This window comes from Penicillium concentricum, assembly GCF_028827145.1.
Source record: "Penicillium concentricum strain IBT 3081 chromosome Unknown utg000001l_segment0_segment0, whole genome shotgun sequence".
Classification (NCBI taxonomy): domain Eukaryota; kingdom Fungi; phylum Ascomycota; class Eurotiomycetes; order Eurotiales; family Aspergillaceae; genus Penicillium; species Penicillium concentricum.
The window spans coordinates 672,523-688,114 of NW_026622754.1; the positions used below are offsets into that span (position 1 = coordinate 672,523).

At 49.2% G+C, this 15,592-nt stretch overlaps 6 protein-coding genes across 6 annotated transcripts; 3 read left to right on the top strand and 3 right to left on the bottom strand.

Moving 5' to 3' along the window:
- Window positions 1-725: 725 nt before the first annotated feature.
- N7517_000255 (short chain type dehydrogenase) lies at window positions 726-1,029 on the bottom strand (the record flags this gene model as incomplete). Its single annotated transcript, XM_056717985.1, has 2 exons — window positions 726-895; window positions 936-1,029. 2 exons carry the CDS (start codon window positions 1,027-1,029, stop codon window positions 726-728), a joined length of 264 nt encoding a protein of 87 aa, XP_056582120.1.
- A 1,437-nt stretch (window positions 1,030-2,466) lies between these two features.
- On the bottom strand, window positions 2,467-5,249 carry N7517_000256 (Alkaline phosphatase-like alpha/beta/alpha; the record flags this gene model as incomplete). The annotated part of the gene is made up of 3 exons (XM_056717986.1): window positions 2,467-3,049; window positions 3,161-4,846; window positions 4,897-5,249. The coding sequence occupies 3 exons, from the start codon at window positions 5,247-5,249 to the stop codon at window positions 2,467-2,469; spliced, it is 2,622 nt and encodes an 873-aa protein (XP_056582121.1).
- A 1,739-nt stretch (window positions 5,250-6,988) lies between these two features.
- On the top strand, window positions 6,989-7,472 carry N7517_000257 (Dabb family protein; the record flags this gene model as incomplete). The annotated part of the gene is made up of 3 exons (XM_056717987.1): window positions 6,989-7,160; window positions 7,218-7,353; window positions 7,412-7,472. 3 exons carry the CDS (start codon window positions 6,989-6,991, stop codon window positions 7,470-7,472), a joined length of 369 nt encoding a protein of 122 aa, XP_056582122.1.
- Window positions 7,473-7,797: 325 nt separating this feature from the next.
- Window positions 7,798-9,127, bottom strand: N7517_000258 (tRNA maturation protein LHP1; the record flags this gene model as incomplete). The annotated part of the gene is made up of 3 exons (XM_056717988.1): window positions 7,798-7,897; window positions 7,956-8,749; window positions 8,804-9,127. 3 exons carry the CDS (start codon window positions 9,125-9,127, stop codon window positions 7,798-7,800), a joined length of 1,218 nt encoding a protein of 405 aa, XP_056582123.1.
- An 842-nt stretch (window positions 9,128-9,969) lies between these two features.
- On the top strand, window positions 9,970-12,286 carry chsD (chitin synthase D; the record flags this gene model as incomplete). Its single annotated transcript, XM_056717989.1, has 3 exons — window positions 9,970-10,023; window positions 10,076-10,242; window positions 10,318-12,286. The coding sequence occupies 3 exons, from the start codon at window positions 9,970-9,972 to the stop codon at window positions 12,284-12,286; spliced, it is 2,190 nt and encodes a 729-aa protein (XP_056582124.1).
- A 685-nt stretch (window positions 12,287-12,971) lies between these two features.
- On the top strand, window positions 12,972-15,330 carry hsp88 (Hsp70 chaperone Hsp88; the record flags this gene model as incomplete). The annotated part of the gene is made up of 4 exons (XM_056717990.1): window positions 12,972-13,046; window positions 13,159-13,190; window positions 13,247-14,990; window positions 15,058-15,330. 4 exons carry the CDS (start codon window positions 12,972-12,974, stop codon window positions 15,328-15,330), a joined length of 2,124 nt encoding a protein of 707 aa, XP_056582125.1.
- Between the last annotated feature and the right edge of the window lie 262 nt (window positions 15,331-15,592).

The following is a 15,592-nucleotide window of genomic DNA, read 5'->3' on the forward strand; positions in this document are numbered from 1 at the left end:
TCTCCCAGAAAGAAAAAAGGGCAGAGATCTGCGGACCTTGAGTTTAGCCATCCAAAATAGGATTTTGCCCTGGGCAGGTGATAGCAGAAAGATAGTAAGCTATGCACACGGGGCCGCCTTGCCCCGGGGCTCGGGTCATTTAGGACTGGAGCCAGATATGTATCTATAAAACCTACTTGGTACCTGGCTTAACGTATAGCCCGGGAATAAGGCCAATCCCCTGAGATTCTCTCCCAAACCCGCCACAAAGAATGTAATGGCTTCGTCAATGAGAATTTTGCCAATCAAATGAAGAGTTCAGTCTCTCAACCGAAAGCTTCGACTCGACCTTCATCTGTATTGGGAATTTTCGGGTTTAGCATCGCATTTGCCATGATCGTATCTACTGTTGTCATCATGATCTAACACCAGCATCCAGTTAGGACTTGACTTTACTAGAATGTCCAGCTACCCCAGGACAAATATGTGTATTGATTGTTTCTGACAAGTAAAATCTGCACTTACCACTTTCTACTCAAGTCTTCCTAACATCAACTTTGCTTCAGTGTACTAATTTCTTAACAGTTAGCTATCTAAAACGGGTTGACAGGTTGACAGGTTGAAAAGTAGACAGAAAAGGCCGATCATTCGCTGCCCGAATAAGTATTCTTGTATATGGGTTGAGATACTAAAGTGACTTTGTAATCATTTACCCCCGTCACTTTTTGACAAAGTTCCCGCTACTGTTAATCCTCAGGAAATTCCTTGTATCCCTGACCAGAAACAAAGGTATCCATCCACGGCTGGCTAAGCTCCCAGTACCGCTCCGCATGCGCAATGCCGCTAATATCACCACTGGCAAAGTCGTCATTAGCAAGGTGTTCGTCACCATAGTAGAAGCTGTTTATATGGTTAGCTGAACGTTGAATAATCGTCGGGATAGATGGGAGAATTACGTTGGCCTTCAAAGGCAAGGGTAGCATTCTCGATGACATGGCCTAAGGCAGTCTTCCCAAGGCCAAGGCTGACTAGACAAGGCATAGGAGCCATGTCAAGGCCGTTGGCGGTGTAGATGAACGACTTTGGTACTTCGGCTGGAAGGGTCTCAAAGCCTATCACACTTCTGTGCGGTGAGGTAGGAGGAATCGAAAGAGGTCGAGGTTCCGCGGCTCACCAGAGCGACCTGGTATCCTTGCGGTAGCCTAAGTTGCAGATATGAGAGATACCGGCCAAAACAAGAGGGACCTATCTCTATTTATGAATACAGATGATATATGGGTAGCACCATATACCGGAATAGCTTTTAAATAGCTCTTTAGTCTCTTGGTTTCTCTAGAGAAACGGCCCCGGAGAGAATCAATTTCATTGACAAGCCGGCTGAAGTTCGCTGTACAGGATCCCGAATCACACCATGCTCTGCCAATCTGAACGCATCAAACCCGGTAGAGTGAACTTTATCCCGTATCTCAATGCACCAAATCATGAAGAGCAAGGCAAGGTTCGGAAACTAACGATGCCGCTGTCCGACTTGTCAGTTTCTTCTGTAGACTAAAAATCGAACCTGGCTCATTGCCATATATATATTTCTAAATATAAAGTTAGACAAGCTCACATACCCATACTATATCTAATGCAGTCTTCCATTCTGTTTAGCATCATAAATTACATAGATAGCAATTTCTGGGGAATTATTCCCCTCGAATTGGGGTTTATAGGGATCTTAGTAAAATCATAACAAGTATAGTCCCTGAAATTATCACAGTATATTAGTTATAATATCATTGAAGCTCCACACGGATCTATTATTCGGCAGTCCATATTCCAGGCTTTATACTATAACGGCTATATAATATGTATTAGCTAGCAATTGGATACATTAGTAGTACCGCAGTACCAGTGGACGATATAATGCGGACTCTCTCATCAAATACCCATTGTGATGCGAGATATGGAATTTTCACCACAGTGTTCTGTAGTTCGCGCCTAATGATTGATCACATCCAGGTTTATAGTTAAAGATTTCTCACCAGGAGGTTGATAAATGAATTGCAGTATGTATTATTCCAAAATGCTAGAAACTACATCGAAGGCAGAAATATATACAAGGAATGGATCCCCAAAGCCAAAAGGATCAAAACCCCAAATGGTCGCTATGCACCGCGATACTCAAAAATCGCGTCTGACAGATGAACAATGGTTTTAGTAAATCGAATTCGTAAAATAGCAGGCGGAGAAATAAAAAAAGTCGTCCGATTGTCTCGGTGGTATCGGCTTGACCGTCCTCTCAATGTGTCCAATTCTTTGGGAAATCGACAACTCGAAAACGCCACTATGTGCATATTGAACCGTATTATGTATATGTGCATGTGATGCAATTTCCGGAAGGTCTCCGGCTGGATAGGTGTCACCCCTCTGGCGGGTACCTCACCAGAGTCTAGCACCAGGATTCTGCTTCTGGCTGAATCTATAATGCCGCCTTAGGCGACTTCAGCTCGTCGGATCGTCGGGACTAAACTTCCAGCGTCGGTGGTTCTCCGCAATCCACCACTGGGAGATATGAGCGGCCTCGCTAACCCACATCGCGGCGTCGGGCCCGTACCGTGTCTGCACAGCATCATATAGGGACACGATATTCATGTCTTCCTCGGGATGGAACTCGAGTGGGTCAGCGACGACATCGGTGAATCGCCACGGGGCATCTGGGATGAGCGGCACCACGAGACGGTACGGTTTCGCGGCTGCTCGCATAGAGATCCACGTTCCTCCAGGGTTCATTGTGGAGAAATGCCATTCTTGCCTCTTATCTTGCTCGGGGATAAGTGGGCGTAGTAACGACTGGCCCTCGTATAAGGGCAGCAGGTCCTTCAATATATGTGCTGACTGTTCGTTGATAGAGGATGTTTCGATCAGGATATCGAGGATACTGGGGAGGATTTGAGTCGATATGACTGCACTGCCAATTTCGACTGCGGGTAGCTTGGGATGGGCGACGAGTAGGGGGACGTGGAAACTCCCGACGTGGGGGTCATGGTTGGCCGTTACACCACCATCATTCGGAAGAGATAGACCGCTACAATCGAGTTAGTGACCGTTTTTTCGTCCCACCTTTTTCTCGTGCCCTGGGAGAACACAAAAAAATATCCAGAGAAAGGTTGATAGGATGTAGAGAGATAGAACTTACTGGTCACCTGCCATAACAAGCAGGGTCTCGTCAATGACTCCAGCCTCTTCGAGAATCTCAAGGATGGTGGCCAGCCAGTCATCCTGATACTTGAGGGTATTTAGGTACCGGTTCAACCGGTCGTTCCATCCATGGCCATTCCCGAAGTACTCCTGGTAATCACCAGGCTTGAACCAAGGAGTATGGGTATTGTGAGTTAGATGGGCGATAAAGAGGCGAGTGTTGTTCTCCTTGGCCTCGGCAAATGCATCCCGCATATAGTTCTTCAGCGTGTGATCCGGATGACCATATTTCTGTTCCTCCTCTGGCTCCTCTGGGATGTATTTAGCACCGTTTTCATTGATTGACTCTTTTGTCGTGATATCTCTGAATCCCATGGCAGGAGTAAGCCCATCCTGGTGATCCCAGGTGCCATAGTGGGACTGCATCCACATAGAATGCCATGGCCAAGAGGTCCAATCCTCAGTCTGATTGGTAATGTTTGATTGTTGGTTCAATGCGTCGAATATGTGCGGTAGGCAAGGCTGGTAAATATCGTGCAGGTACTCAAGGTTGCTTTGAATAGCAATGGGGCTCACACCGCACATAGTACCTGTAAGACTCTTCATGGTGTATGTACCGGAGGTATAAGCATTTTTGGCGCTGAGGCTACCATAGGGGGTTGGACGATCCTCGTTCTCGTTAAACCCAGTCTCAAATCCGGTGAACCTTTCGGCGGTGGGGGTGAGATTGGCGAGTCTACCCATAACCTCATCTGGGATTTTTCCGTTATAGGAATTTTTAATGTGCTCCATAATGTAAGAGTCGGAGCGGAAGGGAAACACGTCCTGCCGATTGCTCTCCAATTTGATGACCATAACGTGCTTGATTTTCATGTCTCCGCTGTGGAGCACATCGCGGATGGACTCTAGGAGGTCGTTCTGGAGGTTGGGAAAGTGCAAAGGATCTTTCATCGGGTTGTAGTGTTCATACAAATAGTCCTTGGGTTCGGTGTTGTTGAAGTGATTGATGCGGAAAGGAGACCAATCCGGGAAGGCAGTTGCCGCATCGCCCGCATGTAACCAGTCAAATGTCGGGAAGGTGTCTAAAGCAGTTTTGCCTTCTAGCCAGTTGAAATCGCCCGGCAAGGATGCAACACTGCGCTGAGAAGACCCAAATTTGAGGCCGCCAAACGGCGCAAGAGGAAGAGACCCGGAAATGAAACTGTAAACAACATCGCTGGGACGAATGAAACGGAGGCAAAGTAGAATTACGCTGCACGATACGACGATAGCGGGCTTCAACAATGCCCGGCTCTTCTGCGCAGGCGGGGCTTGAGGTACATCCAGCAACGAGATGGAGTCGCTATTGTCATCACCGATGTCAAAGTCATCGATTGCAATTTGTTCATAGGTATCTGGGTGTGGCAGAACTTCCTTATTCGGACGGAAGTAACGGTATGTTGCGGACAGCACTACACCCCAGATCCTCAGGAAAGCCCCGGTGACCCGGGAAAGATAGGGTGTGGCATAGAATGCACCAACCAAAATCGACGTCTCGAGAAGGATAGCAACGAACAGGGCCGACAAAACAAGTATGGCGGACGGCTTATCCTTGTGGAAGTCGTTCGATAGGCGCCAATGGATCTCCATGCCCTTGTGGATGTAATAGGATATGTTGGCGGAAATCATCGATGAGGTATATGCACTGAGAGATAATTAGCAATTCGCCATTTGTCCGTGAATCCGAGGACCTACCTGAATAACACAGTGCACAGTGCTGCTATATCTCGAAACGTTCGCCATTCGTACGATCGGGCCACGCCACGTGCGCCCAGCACGAGGAGGATATCCAGGAAGAAGAATGTGGGGCCCCATGCGAGAAGGGATAAAACCGTGAGCGAATTGAGATGGACGTAGATGTGGAAGACTTTGGAGAGTAGGATGGAGATGAAAATGATCGAAAAGAAATATGCGCGACAGGCTGTCCAGCCTCGGTCAAGATGGGTCTGGGGGGATCTGGCGACTGTGAGGGCGACAACGGCTGCAGATTCAAGCTTTCCGCGCAGCCGCTGGCCGAGACCCCCTTGCAGCTGCCAGGCAGGTTTCATGATAATATATATATAAACACTGGAATGCGTTAAATCATGCAAAAAATGTACCTGAATTGACTAAACAAAAATTTCCCCATTAAGGTAATGGAGGAAGAAAGTAAAGGAGCCTCGAAAGAATAATGGAAGCCTCGAGAGGCTCCAGGGGGCCAAGAACGAACCTTGGAACACTCCGAATCTCCACTTCTCATGCCAAGGCATTGTGTGGCCAAATTGGATGTTTGGATAGAAAAGATCTGCAGGTCTGTCTATCCTCATAGGGCAGGATACTTCTATATTCCCGCCCCCGCCAAGATAAACATAGTAGGTGAGCACGCGAGGGAATTTATTATTCTTTAACATGGAAATAGATAAACTACATGGGAGCTACTTTTTACTTAGTTCATACAATGTCTATATACAAATAACTATGTGAAATGTGAAACTCAGATTCAAAAGGCGTTTGTGGAGATCGCCTTGGCAAAGCCACACGACACGTACCCCCGGAAGGATGAGCTCGGAACAAGTTAAAATCTTTTCTGAGATCCACATCTACGCCATAAAAGTCGGATCGGCTATAACGACCTTTGCACATATACGTTGGCATCCCATATAGAGGATTTGGTTCCGATGCTATATTCGATGGAGATATATGGGAGAAACTATCCTTATACATATCTCCAGGTCATCAACAAGAACATAACTCTTGTTTCAACCGTTTATGTCTAGCTCTATAAGTGCAATACCAACTACGCAGTGCTTCTCAAATGGAAGTAATGCCATGTAGGTAAATCCCAAATCTAATAACTCAAAATGTAACATACAATATCAAGAATCAAAAGTTTACCACAAGTCTCTGTGAGACGGTCTATCACTTAAAAAATCTTCAATCTCTTTCTGCACCTACTAGCTTAAGTAGGAATTTACCTAGATATGCCTTGGATGTCCATATGGACGCTATGGCTAGTCGGGACAAATACAGTTATGCACCCTGGTTCAGAAGCAGGGCATTTGCCTGTGATCTTGGCTGCTGTGCTATCACTAGCTGATGTCATCGAGGGAGCCACGGCCTATGGACAGTATTACGATAAAAATAAAGAAAATTATAAGAAAACCATAGTAAACACAAGCGTAAGATTGTAACGCAGGTAGGATATATGTATAGGTTTATAAAAGGCTTAAGGAGTGTTTAGTTAAACGTTGGGTTTCCACAGCAAGGCTTCTAACCCCAACGGGCGTAGGGGTTTGATTTATAAAAGCTGTATAGCGGTTATGCATGCAGGTCTTGACATTAGCTAGAAGCAAGTATGAAAGCAGATATAGAAACATGGCATGGCTGTAGGGGGAACGAAAAACTTGACAAATGACAGGGAGCAGAACGGTAAGGCAGTTTTTCTGACCAGTAGTAGGGCGAAGTCTACTGAGTAGGCAGGCGGAATTATATAGATAGTAGAAAGGAAGAGGCTCTTTACACATTAGCGAGAGATAATTATATTTGCGTTTATTCAAAGTGGTATTGACCAGCCTTTTATACAAACAAACTCCAATGAAAGGAGCGTATAGAAGCATACCAAGGAAGCAGGGCGGTCCCCCAGTGGAGATCAAACCCCACTGCTGCCATCGAGCCTTATACGGCGCATGTAAATGTCCAAGCCATCGGACATCCGCCGATAACCCCACCGGCACCCCGCCGATCATAAAGACGCAATCACCATTAAATTTGGGCAACATCCGCCTATCCTCATCCGTAGTCAACCAAAATGCCAGTTTATCACATCGGTAAGTTTGACGCAGCCGAGTGTCAAAGGGACATGAAAGAGCCTCGGTCACTAACCAAGCTCCAAGTCCTCTTCCGCCTCAAGCCCGGCGTCACCCTCGCCCAGATCGCCACCTGGAAGGAGACATGTCAGGGAATGGTTGGGAAGATCCCTGGTAGGTGAAACCCTGAAGTTCGGATTGAGACATAGTCTCATAGAAACCTCGCAATAGGACTGCTGTCGCTGCAGAGCGGTGCCCCGCTGCCGATTTCGATTCCCCGTGCCCAAGGCTTCGATATGGGACTGGTTGCCGTTTTGGAGACGCCTGAGCATATCGCTACCTATGCGGTGCACCCTGCTCATTTGGAGTAAGTTTCCTTCGTCGGGTTAGTGAGGAGCGTGGGCTGATTCGCTGACACTCTGAAGGGTTCATAAAATGCGAGAGGAGCTGTGCGATGATACTTTAGCCTATGATCTAGAATTCTAGGCGTCTAATATATCATATTCGCAAGTTTAGTCCTGAGGTACTACCATAATAAGAGGAATTTTGAGAACAGTCCGTCCAAACGGCTCATTTGTACATATCAAACCCTAGGCCCCGGTCAATCGTAGCCACCGAGGCCTACCTAGCCAACCCATAGATGCTCGTAACGAAATGACATAACGCCGAGAAAAGGTTCACCCTCTATGAAATAATCGGAAAACAGAGGCTGGATCTCCAATCCGCAATACTTTTTGAATCAATCCCGCCGATTGACCGAATCAGAGATCAAGAATTAAAGACAAGACATTTCATTCCGCCAGTAGATACCTTATTCCTTGGCATCAACCTTCTTGGCAGGGTGATCGCCACCGTTGGCGCCCTCATCCTCACGGGAGCGCTTCTGGGTGCTCTGCACGACCGGGACACCACTATAATTGAAATTAGCACTTCTACGCTCACTAGGAACATCAGATCAGTTCAACTTACCGAGAGTCCTTCTGAGCCTCACGGGGAGCCTGGAAGCCATTCTGCTGGTCCTCGGTGCGGCGTTCGCGCCAGTCACGACCATCGTCACGGTCGTTACGGTCACGACCATCACGGCCGCCACGGCCACGGCCACCACCACGACCACGACCACCGCGACCACCACGACCGCCACGTCCACCACGGCCACCACGGCCGCCGCTGTTGCGAGCGCTGGAGGGGTAGACGTTGCCGTTCTTGATCTCCTCGACCTTCTCGTCACAGTACTCCTTCTTGCTCTTGAACTCGAGATCGGTTCCCTTCCACTGGGGCTTCTTCTCCAGAGCGAGGAATGCCTTCTGCTTCTCCTCAGACTCGAACTCAACAAAGATGCTGCCCTTGAAGGTCTTGTCGTTGTGAGTGCGGCGCAGGCGGATGGCGTTTGTGGGACCGTAGGGGGCGAAAAGAGCCTCGATGTCGAGCTGTGTAGTGGGCTCTTCCTCACCGAAGCCGAAGCCCTTGGCGTAGATGGAGCGGGCCATGGAGGCATCTTCGAAGACCTTGATGGCCTTGGAATCGTGCTCGTTCACCGACTCGGGGAGGGGGACCTTGCGCTTGATGGCGGTGTCGTTATCAGTCAGCTCGACGTTCTCGGCGGTCTTGAGGGCCTCGACGATGGCGCTGAAGGGTTGGAAGCGGCGCATGCGCTTGAAAGAGTGAAGGAGCTCAAGGGGAACGGCGTTGTTGGCGCTGCCGCCAACCTTGGAGAGCAGGAACTTGTCCATGGGGAGGTTAGAGTCGGAGAAGTAGAATTCGACCTATGGTGTGCGCGTTAGTTAGGGTCTAGGGAGGGATCGTCCCGATTGTCATACCTGCTTGCGGATCTGCACAGGGTCGTCGGTCACCTCCTGGGTGGAGGGATCGAACTTGGCGTTGTTCTGGCGAGGGCCACGGCCACCGCGGCCATCGCGCTGGAAGCTGCGGGTCTCGCGCTTCTCAGTCTGGGACTCTGTGGTCTTCTCCTCGGCCTTCTCAGACTTCTCTCCGAGCTTAGCAGCTTCGGCGACAATGCGGGCCTCATCGGCATCCTGAGCAGGCTGCTCGGTGGCGGCTTCCTCCTTCAGTTCAGCAAGGACATTCTGAACATCCTTCTCAGCCTCGGTGTTGACAACGGGGGTCTTTTGTTCTTCGGCCATAGTTGCGAATTGTATGTGGAGACTATTTCAGATGTGAAAAAAAATGATAAGCAGGAAGATTCGACGCGACGGAGATGAGTCAGAGAAAGCAGAAAGTGGGCAAGGGATTGGAGGGGATTTATCGATAATCTGGGAAGATATGACAACAATACCTTTATAAATTGATCAATGCGCTATTTAGAATACTATTGCGCTTGTGACAATAACTCGCAGCGGGGAGAATCTGGGAATTTTTTTTGAGCTCAATTGGCGCCTGAGGCAGAGATTAGCCTGTGATTGGCTAGGGCGGAGTCGAACTATTCCATTTCGGGCAATTCGACTTTCTATACATTGTCTTCTATTGTATGGTATTCAAGAAGTTGAAATGACAATAGATGAATAGAATAAGAAATAGAATGGCCTCAGGAGGAGGTGTTAGACCCGTATTACTCATATTTTCCGTCAACTTCTGTCAAGTGCAGCTCAGGGCATGAGGCAGATCGCACCTTCCCCAACGCCGTGACCAGGTGATTTCTCGATATACTCCATTTACCTCCATCCCTGGAAGATTTCGTATTATCCTGTCACAGAGCTGTCACTCTTATCAAATATTACACATTTCTTCAGTTGAATATTCTTTCCAGGACGATTGTTATCTGGCTATCCCATTCACCCCATGATAGTACATAACATTATCAGGCGTAGGTAATCCTCTGTCAACTTTTGAGATCCCCAATTCCGCTAACCAAAATTGATACCAAGACCTCTATTCTCCACATCCAAGACCTTCGGACGCTTCAACCTTCACTTGAAGAGCTTGTTTCAACATTCAACTGGCTGGGAAGCAGGTTCGCCAAATCAAAATGGTGCTATCACAAAGGGATGCGTCGGTTCAGGGGCCCTGGTCGACCAAAGATGTATTATCTTCCCCCTCTGGGCTTGGGATACCATTCTGACCACCATCGATAGATAATCTACCTCTCAATCGTTGGCCCCTTGATGCTTGCAGCCCTGTTCGAATGGGTTCTCTGGCTTAGTGCCTTCATCTACTGTCTGGTCAAAGTGTGGATGAAAGCAGACCATTGGAGTATAAGAGTTCTTGCCGTGATGATGATGCTCTTGTTCACAGTGATACGGTAGGATTCTTGGACATCGGGAGCTCATTACTCAACAGCTTTTCAGAGACATTGACTGACGAATACAAATAATAGGCTGGCATTCCTTCCAGTCATGCTCGTGACACTCCCATTGCCGCCACAGATCACGGTTGACTTACCCCACGAAATGGTGCATGGATTTCAAGTGTTCGCATTCTGGGCCTTTTCTGTTCTTCTGATCGGTCCATGGCTATTTTGTGTTTACGGACTCACCACGAATTCGCTGGGAAGAAAAAAGAGGATCAAACGAGTGCTCGATGATCGGACGGCCCCGAAGACTGTGGTTGTGATGCCAGTATACAAGGAGGAACCAAGCATCTTGATTAAAGCCATCAACTCCGTAGTTGACTGCGACTACCCTGCAAATTGCATCCATGTCTTTCTTTCATATGATGGTGGCAAGGTGGACGAGCCGTATCTCCGTGTCCTCGACCATCTCGGTATTCCTATCTCACTGGAGAGTTATCCTCAGAGAATTGACTGCATTTACAAAGGTGCACGGATCACGGTGTCTCGCTTCAAACATGGCGGTAAAAGACACTGCCAAAAACATACTTTCAAGCTCATCGACAAGGTTTATGCTGAGTACCTGAAGAGACATGACAACCTGTTCGTTCTCTTCATCGATTCCGACTGCATACTTGATCGAGTCTGTCTGCAGAACTTCATGTATGACATGGAACTTAAGCCAGGGAGCAAGCACAATATGCTTGCAATGACGGGTATCATTACCTCGACAACGGAGAAAAACAGCCTGCTGACCATTCTTCAAGACATGGAATACGTCCATGGGCAGCTTTTTGAACGATCCGTTGAGTCTGGCTGTGGTGCGGTGACTTGCCTCCCTGGAGCTCTGACTATTTTACGGTTCTCAGCTTTCCGCAAGATGGCCAAGTATTACTTCTCGGACAAGGCTGAGCAATGCGACGATCTCTTCGACTATGGAAAATGTCATCTCGGGGAAGACCGATGGCTCACTCACCTGTTCATGATTGGCGCCACGGAGCGGTATCAGATCCAGCTATGTATGAGCGCCTTCTGCAAGACCGAAGCCGTCCAGACCTTCAGTACTCTCTTGAAGCAACGCCGACGATGGTTTTTAGGTTTTATTACCAACGAGGTTTGCATGATCACTGATGCCCGGCTCTGGAAGCGCTACCCCCTTCTGTGTCTAGTTCGATTCATGCAGAACACGATCCGAACGACCGCACTGCTCTTTTTCATCATGATCATCGCACTGCTTACAACCTCAAAGAAGGTCGATGATCTCCCCGTGGGATTCATGGGGGTCTCCTTGGGGCTGAATTATTTGCTCATGCTTTACTTTGGCCTCCGTCTCGGACGCTATAAAGCCTGGCTTTACCCGATGATGTTCGTTGTGAACCCGTTCTTCAACTGGATTTACATGGTCTATGGTATTTTCACAGCTGGTCAGCGAACTTGGGGTGGACCACGAGCCGATGCTGCCACTGCTGATGACCATACCACGCCGGGGGAAGCAGTTGAACGGGCAAAAGAGCAGGGTGATGAGTTCAATGTGAACGTGAATACATTCCGCACCAGCCTTGTGCGTCGGGGATCCGTCCCCATCCGCCCATCGGAGAGGGTGGAAGGCCGATTTGCACCTGCCAAGCAGCTACTTGATGGATTTTATGTCAACACAACCAGCCATGGGCCTGCACTCGCACGAATGGTCAACGCGATGGAAAATCCAGGCAATCTCCAGTACCAATTACCTCCTCTATTTTCCCATTCAACTGATTCTATCAGTGCATCATCGGACTGCGGCTCTAGCTCGATTGCCACTCCACAAAACGTGGAAAACCTCCTGATGAGTGAAGAAGACCAAAAGAAACTTTATTATGCCCGCCAAGGTCGGGCATCGGGCTCGGTGAACCTCGATGGCCACTATTTGGAGAACCACTTTAATGGAGTTGCCCAGCCTATTTCCGAGCGTGACCTGGGGCTCACCCACCCACCAGGATCATACCAGAGTCGCTTTGGTCCAGTCCCAGAGCCGTAAGGCATGGCGCCGAGATACTTTCAGACCCCGTGAAAACCCCGTGACCCCACCTTATGATATTATTGTCTAAGAAGAACATATGTACCATGCGCATGACGTCACTTTTTCTCTTTTTTTCTCTTTTTTTTTCCTTTTTTTTTTTTTTTTTTTGTCTGGCCGATTCACCTTGGCATAGCTTTTTTTAACCATTCTATTCTTACGTTTTTCTTGATGGCGATAACTGCTCGCTTCTATAGGGTATTGAATTCAATATACCTTCCAAAGTATATGATGTAGCCAATGATCCACCATAGATTCCTCATAGGGCGGTGATCAACTTTTTATTCTGCCCGGCAGGAAATGGGGCGGTGAAGGTGGGCAATCCAGTAGCCGCCAGAAGGTTCGATGAGGTACCATAGCCCAGATGGTAAGAAAAACCTATATAGACCAGTCGGAAAGCAGGAAATGAAAGAAAGAAAGCACACTTTGACACATTTTACGTTATCAATTTATACCCCAAATTCGAAATTCCTTAGTTCGGCGCCTAAAGATCAGCCAGACCGCTTGACACTTGGTCATCGCCCCTCCAATAATAGTGGAGTGGCGTGCAAATTCTCCCCTCCGACTTCTCTCACTTTTCTTCCTTTGAACTTTCCATCTCTCTCTACCTCCCTACCTCCCCCATACCCCCCTACTTTCTTCCATAATGAGTGTCGTCGGCATTGATTTGGGTGCGCAAAGCACCAAGATTGGTGTTGCCCGCAACAAGGGCATTGATATTGTACGTGTCACCCCACGGTCTGATGCGGACTTTACGGTCTTCTATCGGGTTGAATCATGACCTCACAAACTCGAGCAATTGCGCTAACAGTTTTTTTTTGTTGACATTGTAGATTGCCAATGAGGTTTCCAACCGTCAGACCCCGTACGTTCTTAATCCTCGCCGTCCAGATAACAGAATACTGATTTAAATTATTCTAGCTCCGTCGTTGGATTCACAGCTCGCAGCCGTAACCTCGGTGAGGCCGCCAAGGGTGCGGAGATCTCTAACCTGAAGAACACCGTCAGCTCCCTCAAGCGCCTGATCGGCCGTTCTTTCAACGACCCCGATGTCGCCATCGAGCAGGAATACAACACATGCACCCTGGTCGACGTCGATGGACAGGCCGGTGTCGAGGTCAACTACCTCGGCAAGAAGGAGAAGTTCACAGCCACTCAGTTGGTCGCTTCTTACCTTTCCAAGATCAAGGACATCACCGCCAAGGAATTGCGCGCTCCCGTCTCCGATGTTACCGTCAGTGTCCCCGCTTGGTTCACTGATGTGCAGCGCCGTGCTATGCTTGACGCTGGTGACATTGCCGGTCTCAACATCCTCCGTCTCATCAACGACACCACTGCCACCGCTCTCGGCTACGGTATCACCAAACTGGATCTCCCCGGCCCCGAGGAGAAGCCCCGCCGTGTGATGTTCGTCGATATCGGTTACTCCGACTACACTGCCTCCATTGTTGAGTTCCGCAAGGGTGAGCTCAACGTTAAGGCTACCGCCTACGATCGTCACTTCGGTGGCCGTAACTTCGACAAGGCTCTGACCGAGCACCTTGCCGTCGAGTTCAAGGAGAAGTTCAAGGTCGACATCCACACTAACGGCAAGGCCTGGACCCGTACCTTGGTTGCCGCCGAGAAGCTCAAGAAGGTCCTGTCCGCTAACGCCGCTGCTCCTCTGAGCGTCGAGTCCCTTATGGATGACACTGACGTCCGCGCTATGATGAAGCGTGAGGAGCTCGAGCTCATGGTCAAGCCTCTCCTTGACCGCCTGACCGTTCCTCTGGAGCAGGCACTCGCTGAGGCCAAGCTTCAGGTCGAGGACATTGACCACATCGAGATGGTCGGTGGCTGCACCCGTGTCCCCTCTATCAAGGATACCATCAGCAAGTTCTTCGGCAAGGGTCTGTCCTTCACCCTGAACCAGGATGAGGCCATTGCCCGCGGTTGTGCTTTCAGCTGTGCTACCCTCTCCCCCGTTTTCCGTGTCCGTGACTTCGCCGTTCACGACATTGTCAACTACCCCATCGACTTCACCTGGGAGCAGTCCCCCGAGATCCCTGATGAGGATACCAGCCTCACTGTCTTCAGCCGTGGCAACGTCATGCCTTCCACCAAGATCCTCACTTTCTACCGCAAGCAGCCCTTCGATCTCGAGGCCCGCTACTCCAATGTTGACGCTATGCCCGGCAAGGTCAACCCCTGGATTGGCCGCTTCTCCGTCAAGGGTGTCCAGGCTGATGCCAACAACGACTTCATGATCTGCAAGCTCAAGGCCCGTCTCAACCTTCACGGAATTCTCAACGTCGAGTCTGGATACTACGTCGAGGATATGGAGGTCGAGGAGCCCGTCGAGGAGGAGAAGAAGGAGGGTGACATGGACACTGACTCCAAGGAGGAGCAGCCCAAGAAGACCCGCAAGGTTAAGAAGCAGGTCCGCAAGGGTGATCTCCCCATTGTCTCCGTCACCGGCGGCTTCGCCCAGGACCTCAAGGAGGCCTGGACCGAGCGCGAGAACGCTATGTACATGGAGGATAAGCTTGTCGCCGAGACCGATGAGAAGAAGAACGAGCTCGAGGCCTCTATCTACGAGCTCCGTGACAAGATCGACGGCGTGTACTCCGAGTTCGCCAGCGAGGAGGAGAAGGAGAAGCTGAAGGCCAAGCTCATGGATACTGAGGTGAGTCTCAAACTAGCATTTTTCAATAACTATTTTCATGATCAACCATACTAACGCATCATTTCAGGACTGGCTCTACGAGGACGGTGAGGACGCCACCAAGTCCATCTACGTCGCCAAGATGGACGACATCCGCTTCATCTCCGGCCCCATCATCCAGCGCTACAAGGAGAAGGTCGAGGCTGAGCGTGACGCCGTCCGCAAGGCCGACGAGGAGGCTGCCGCTAAGCGTCGCGCCGAGCTCGAGGCCAAGAAGGCCGAGGAGAACGCCAAGAAGACCGAGGGTGATGCCGAGATGAAGGATGCCCCCCAAGAGGGCGAGACTGAGGAGAAGCAGTAAATGCATCCCTATGATATTGGAATGATTTACTGATGTTTTTTTTCTTTTTTTTGTTTTCTGATCGGGATTGGAAAAACCAATCCCAACTGCGTTTTACTCTGATCTAATATGATCCATTACTAACATTTGGATCGGGGTGAAGCGCCGCGTTATGACGAAAAGGACCTTTTTTTAAGAGATGTTTCATGGAGCTAGATATTTCGATCGGCTTTGATCGATGGCCAATTTTTTTTTGTTCTAATGGCAAACAGTTCTGATGTAG